At 39.6% G+C, this 6,798-nt stretch overlaps 1 protein-coding gene across 1 annotated transcript; it reads right to left on the bottom strand.

Moving 5' to 3' along the window:
• Positions 1–458: 458 nt before the first annotated feature.
• FAM237A (family with sequence similarity 237 member A) lies at positions 459–3,789 on the bottom strand. The gene is made up of 2 exons (XM_075285179.1): positions 3,383–3,789; positions 459–592 (listed from the first exon to the last, which is right to left on the bottom strand). The coding sequence occupies exons 1-2, from the start codon at positions 3,780–3,782 to the stop codon at positions 459–461; spliced, it is 534 nt and encodes a 177-aa protein (XP_075141280.1). The 5' UTR covers positions 3,783–3,789.
• Positions 3,790–6,798: the final 3,009 nt, after the last annotated feature.

The raw sequence follows: 6,798 nt of genomic DNA, 5'->3' as shown, positions 1-6,798 counted from the left end.
GTTTCCAAATATACACACGATTTGGAAATATTCCCAATTTAACAGCAATTTTGTTTCCAACCTGAAAACGATACACATGCTTTATTATTTGCAATATTCCTGGATTCACATGGTACTTACATTTATTATAAGATATTTAAAATATATAGCATTTTCAGTATATCTAAATTTGACATAGTGTCGCTTCATCTTTGGATGAAAAATTCTTATTGTGTCACATATTTACATCATTACATTAAAATGTGCAGCTTTATGTCAAGAAACCGAATGAATGTATTGAACCCTTTCATGAACGTATTTATTTATAAGGCATCTGTATCAAACAAATTAATTCATACAGTATGTATCCAAGTGCAAACTGAAATTGAATGCATGACAGCTATTCATTTCTCGGAATGTTCATTACAATGAATGATCTAAAAGAAAATATATGGTGATGGCTCCACTTGGGTGTAAAACTATTTCCTCTTGATCCCTCTTTTGATACTGCTGAGTAGCCTGGCTTCTCTTTTGTCTATATGGATACCTATTAACTGTTGAATGAGTTCTTTTTGATCCGGTAAAACAGATCTTCGATTGTTGGAAAATGTTTCTGAAAGATAAGAGTTAACACAATTAAGTCATTTTCACATGTACTGTAAAGTACATACGTCATCGATATATCTGCAGCCTGCAGGAGACATGAACAAATATAATTATTACTGCAGGTCCATCCCTGCTATGATACACTCAAGTCATAACTAAATACATCTGCAACTCTTCCATCTAATTGCCTTGTTGCTTCTAAGTTAGTGTTTATCTTGTACTTTGGTATCATGTCGATAGCATATATTCTCATCAGTCTGCACAACTATAGCATGGCTGAAGCTTCTTTCACATTACCATTTTTCAGTCTGTTGGTTTGATCCATTGTAGGATTAAAACAGCAGACTGTAAAACTGACAGACTGACTGATACAAACATAGCACCTTCGGTTTGCATCAGTCATCAATGAATTCAGTGTTAATATAAGACAGATGCTTTCATCTGTTAAGATTCTTCTACATTTATAATTCTAGCCACAAATCTAGAATCAATCTGAATCAATAATGACTGATGCAAATGGAAGGTTCTCTATTTGCATCCGTCATTCTGTCAGCTTTATAGGCTGCTGGTTTGATCCTATGACAGATCAAAACAGCAGAATTAAAAACAATAGTGTACTGGGTACAGGGTACTGACTGGCTGGGTGACAGTGGGTCATAGGGATATTATTTCTCATTAAGGAGACAAAGCCACAAAAGTGGCCACTTTGCACTATACATGGATTTATTAAATAGTTGCAAATGGATGTCATGGTAAGAATCCTGGGAAAAGTAAATGCAAATAAGTCCTCCTTGCTAAAAAAGGAGAAATTGCTCTAGTGCCACCTTTTGGAAGGTAGATCCCTATAGGTCAATGCCTGCTTTGCACTGATAAGAAGCAATAACCTAAACAGCCGTCTGCAGATAGGTTTGGAGGAGTTCATTGTTTGTGACTTTATTCCAAGATAATGTCACTAGGTTTCAGGAAAGCCAGACATTAATCAATAAGGATCTGTCTTCCAAAAGGTGGCCCTAGAGCAAGTTCCCATTTTCTACAATGGAGGACTTATTTGCATATTACTTTCTAAGGATTCCTAGCAGGGCATGCATGGCCTGGTTAGCCCCTGGTTGCTGCAAAGCCATCTTTGAGGTATCTCATTAGTAAGACATAGTACCTCCTCTACCTCCTCTGACCCCTGTAAAATAAGCCACAGAATTGGTCTCTACTTATACTACAAGTTATGGATAAAAATAAGCAAAGCAAGGTAAATTGGCTTTCATGGCATTTCACCTACAGTATGGAGGTTTCATTCATAGACAAAGATGGCTGCAATAGAGACATTGTTAAAGGATTTTAGTCTTCATTGACTCATAGCAGGAAATCAGGACAGCGCTGTAATGGGGAATGGAAGGGTTGGAGGTGAATTTTCACAGATTTAGTGACGTCTAGTTATGAGTAAACATGCTAACAAAATCAGATTTTTGAACATTTAGAAAAATATTTTAGTTTTGACCTCCTTTAAGAATAAATATTGATATTTTTCATGTATGTCAGTCCAAGTCCATATGTCCACAGAGGAGATGAACTTGGAGATTTTTGGACATTAACTAAAATAAGACATTCTGCAGTTTGTGTAGAAAAAAGACTGAAGGAATTTCAGACTTTCCTACATCTTGTCCAGTCTGTTATACATGCAGGCACATGGACCAAACCTGTGATTGTGTGAATAGGGCCAAGTGTTTTTGATCATGTGATAAAATGTAACAAATGTGAAGCTCGTGTCTGAAAAGGAAACTACAGATCATAAGAAACAGATTCACTGCTTTACTATGATAGCGCTTGTCTAGTAAGATAACCGTGAACAGCCTTACATAGTAAAGTAAGTGGTGACCCTAAGCTTATATAAGGATGTCAGGTCTCAGAGGAGTCGATATATAGTAATAATTATTCATTATTTGCTTACTAATATAGTTATAATTTATTATAGAGCCTATTTACTCAGAATTATATCCGATCAAATGGATGAAAAAATCTAACAGGTGAGGCTTCCTAAAAGGTACATCAGGGGTCAACCCACTAGAACAGGGGTGCTCACACTTTGTCAGCATGTGAGCTACTTTATAACATGACAAAGTCAAAAGATCTACTAGCCACTTCTTGTGGGCGGGGCAGGGGCGGGCCTGTAAGTGGGGCATGTCTGTGGGCAGGGTCGGACATGTGGCGGGGCCGGGCGGAGCGTGAGAGCACGAGACAGCAGCGTTCTGTGGCCGCCCAGGGATCCCCGCTGTCTGCTTGTTCACAGCGCAGGCTGAGAGTTATCTCTGGACACTGGCAGGCTGGGGCTGCAACAGCCCCACCTGTCAGTGTCCGTAGATGACTGTCAGCCTACGCTGTGAACAAGCAGCACCCCGGCCCCCTCCATCCCTAAGAGCGGCCTGCAAGTGTCCAGAGTGCTTGTTCACAGTGCAGGCTGAGAGTCGACTCTCAGCCTGCACTGTGAACAAGCAGACACCGGGGATCCCTGGCTGCATCCCGCGATCGACCCATACGTCCATTGTGATCGACCGGTAGATCGCAATCGATGTATTGGGCACCCCTGCACTAGAACAACCTTGGCATTTGGACCATCTTATAGCAGGAAAATACAATAGTGCTTTCCATATATCAGAGAAATATGAATCTATGCAAAGTCTAAACTATTAGAAGGTTGCAGCACATTTATATTGTCTTCTTTAAGTTCACACGTGGTAGTATCCATGCCATGTATATGTATATTACATGTATGGTGGTTCCATTGGCCACATTTCAATGGACTTACTTGATGTGAACTGTGAAACAAAATTGGTTATCTTCTTCCCTTCTTCTTTCAACTGTCTTCTGCCCAGCCCATGTGTTCTAGAAAGTACGCAGTCTACATAGATATCCCAGAAAAGTTGTGCTAGGTCCCAAAACAGAACACCGTGCTTAAAATTCTCAGATGATTTCAGGTATATCATGAAGTCCCAGAATCCAGCCACAGAATCGGCTATTCGGGGCTTTTTCATCTCCAGTAAGATGGCTGTCGATGTCTCCCAGCACTGAGGATCTGCACGACCCAGGGCAAGTGGGTCAACCTGACCATGACAACAGATGGTGTGAATACAAAATAATCCCAGGAAAAGCAGTGAACATGTTAGCTGCATGCTATAGTATGCGTGTCCAGTGCGCCCAGTGCTCATGTCACTTCCAGTGCTGTTAAGTGAAAATATTGAAACAAGAAGACATTAATATAATATCACATTAAGAAGAAAAGCCATTCATGGAAAATCCTTTCACAATTTTTCATGGATTTTATTTCTTTGAAGCTAACATGTAAATATTAAAATAAAAGATTTTTTTATTATTATTTTGAGGGCCAGTGTTTTGATGACTATTAAAATTTCTAAGTATAGTAAAGTGTTATCAGTGGACAAACACAAGACACAAACTATAGATTTGCTTTGAACAATAACTCCATAAAACAAATAAATTAATTTGACTTACTATACAGTATTTTTTTTTTGGCGCCGCCCCCTGAGAGGCTGGCTGCCTTTGATGCAGTGCTCCAAGCTGGGAGCAAACCTTTTCTTTCCTTTTTCACTCTTTTTCTCTGTATCTTCAAGAATCCGGTAACCAAGCAATCTAGCACTATGAATTTAGCAACTATAAATCGAATGGAAGACCCTGTGGAGTTTTTTGTTCCTTTTGTTTCCATTGTAAAGCATGGACTCAAGACCTGGTTCAGCTGGTTTCCACATGTGCCTGTTACCATCCCCCCAGCTAGGACAGCATGGCTCAACATGCGGCATGGAAGAGAAACCTACATGGAAATGCGGACTTCTTCGTTCAAGGAGATGATTTCTGGCGTCAATTGCTGATGTGTGAAGATGCTACAGCTGACTGGTATTTCTTTCTATTACTGTGGACACGTGGGACACTGTTACAACCTGGGAACCTACCATCACCCACCTACCCCAGGAGTTATGGAAGCTTGGCAAGAGAGCAGCACCATGTATACCTGGATGGTCTCTGACTTCCTTGGGGCAGTAGAACACTGTGGTAAGGAGGAGGAGGAGGGCTTGTGATGAAGGACATTTGGGGCATTTTTTGTGGTTAAAAGGACAATAGTGCTGATGCAAGATACCGAACTATCAGCTGTGAGCAGGAGATCTCACCACCTACCAAAGGAACTGCCACATGTTATCATGATAGCTGCTTATGTCCCCCACCTCTGCAAAAAATTTCTGCTTGTTATATCCACATGCTGTGACCCCCCTCCTCGTGTCCTACAACCAAGTCGGCTGTATTATTATTATTATTATTATTATTATTAACATCAATCTGCACAGAGAACTAAATGATCCTGCAGTATGTCTGTGTTTCTTTCTTTTTTAGTTGCTATGATTCCTAGAATTTCTCTATCTGCCATGTGCTTCTATGTGTTTCTCTCTTGTTATATACTACTGTACCATCTATGAAACTGTATCACTGAAATTTCCCCATTGTGGGACTATTAAAGGAATATCTTATCTTATCTATACTATCATCTCTATGGTTTTGCCAAACGTTGCCCCACTCTATTAGATAGGCAGCACATGGTATTGCAGGCAAGTTGCTCTCAAGCCCATTTAAAACACAGCTCATGGACAATAGCTGCACCAAGTCAGGTAACATTACCAAGGGACCATGAATCATATCTGACACACACATTTCTTTAAATTTAGCCCTCTATAGGAAATGTATTATCAGAAAATGACATCTCATTATCATAAGAGCACTTGATATAAGATGAATGTGCTGTTCTACAGGAGATCTAGATAACTCAGGATATCTAATGTGACAATCTAACGTGTAGGAGAAGACAATGTAATGTTTAATGGAAGCATACCTCTGATGGTAGATGGTGGGTGAAACAAGGACCCAGCACAGTGGATTTCAATGTGCCCAAATCTGTGTTCTCATCGAAGGTAAACTAGTATGTCAAAAGTGTCTGGAAGAGGCTTTTCTGGCACAAATGGAAAACAGACTAATAATACGTTTTATTTATATTGTGGAGGATGTCAGCTTGTGTAACCTCCATTTTGGATTCCAGGGCCAAGTGGCGCCATGTCTGCAGCCATTTTACACTCCTCTTTGTTTAGAGAGCTCACATCCCCCCCCCCTCAGGCTTCATAGGATGTGACTCCACTCCAGCTCCTTATCCAATAGCCATTTGCCAGAGCTATTTTACAACTTTGCCACCAATCATGTTATGCTATCTATACTAGTCCAACCTGTTCTTTGTCTATACAATGTATTAAAATTTCCTCTTTCACTCCATTAAAAGAGAACCCACTATATACGCCATAGCTGTGCGTGTATGTGTGTTTCTCTAAGCTAGCGTATACATCAACTTTATTACTTTGAACTTTAGTACTGTGATACTTAGAGTGGATTGCACTCACAATATAGCGCCAACATATTCCAGAGTACTTTACAATTATTATTTTTTGTTTGTAGATTGTGAGCCCCATATAGGGATCACAATATACATTTTTTTTCCAATCATTATGTCTTTGTAGAATAGGAGGAAATCCACGCAAACACGGGGAGAACATACAGACTTCTTGCAGATGTTGTTCCTGGCAGGATTCAAACCCAGGACTCCAGTGCTGCAAGGCTACAGTGCTAACCACTGAGCCACCATGTTGCACCGAGCACTTAACAATTATATACTCCAGACGCAGTGTGAAAAATCCATAATATGAATATTAAAATATGGTGGTATTAATTTAAGACCACCCATGAAACCCGACTTACGCTACTTGGTGTCTACTGGCTAATTATTACTATATTTCTATGGCATTTTTTTATCTTGTAGAATAATGAATCCTATGCTAAAGAAAGCTAGATAAAATCAGTGTACATGTTAGAATATAAACAGATGACAAAGTATTCCTAGTGAGGTATCCTAACACCAGGAAATCATAAAACTAGAAAATCGAGAGACTTTCCTATATCATTACTCAGGACTGAACGTAACAACCTGGTCTCATTTGCATGTGGCCTGCAGATTAATCTGTAACTTGATAGTATAGATAGCAATAAATAGCAGAGGAAGATAACAATAGTATGAGAGGTTAGAAGAGCTGAAAGCTGAGGACCCATGTAGGAGTAGACAAGGGATATTTGATTGCTTTTGAGAAAAGGTGACACTTAAAGAGGACCAATTCAATG

The sequence above is a fragment of the Leptodactylus fuscus genome, chromosome 8, assembly GCF_031893055.1.
Source record: "Leptodactylus fuscus isolate aLepFus1 chromosome 8, aLepFus1.hap2, whole genome shotgun sequence".
NCBI classification, from domain to species: Eukaryota; Metazoa; Chordata; class Amphibia; order Anura; family Leptodactylidae; genus Leptodactylus; species Leptodactylus fuscus.
This window is presented reverse-complemented; position numbering and strand designations above follow the sequence as displayed.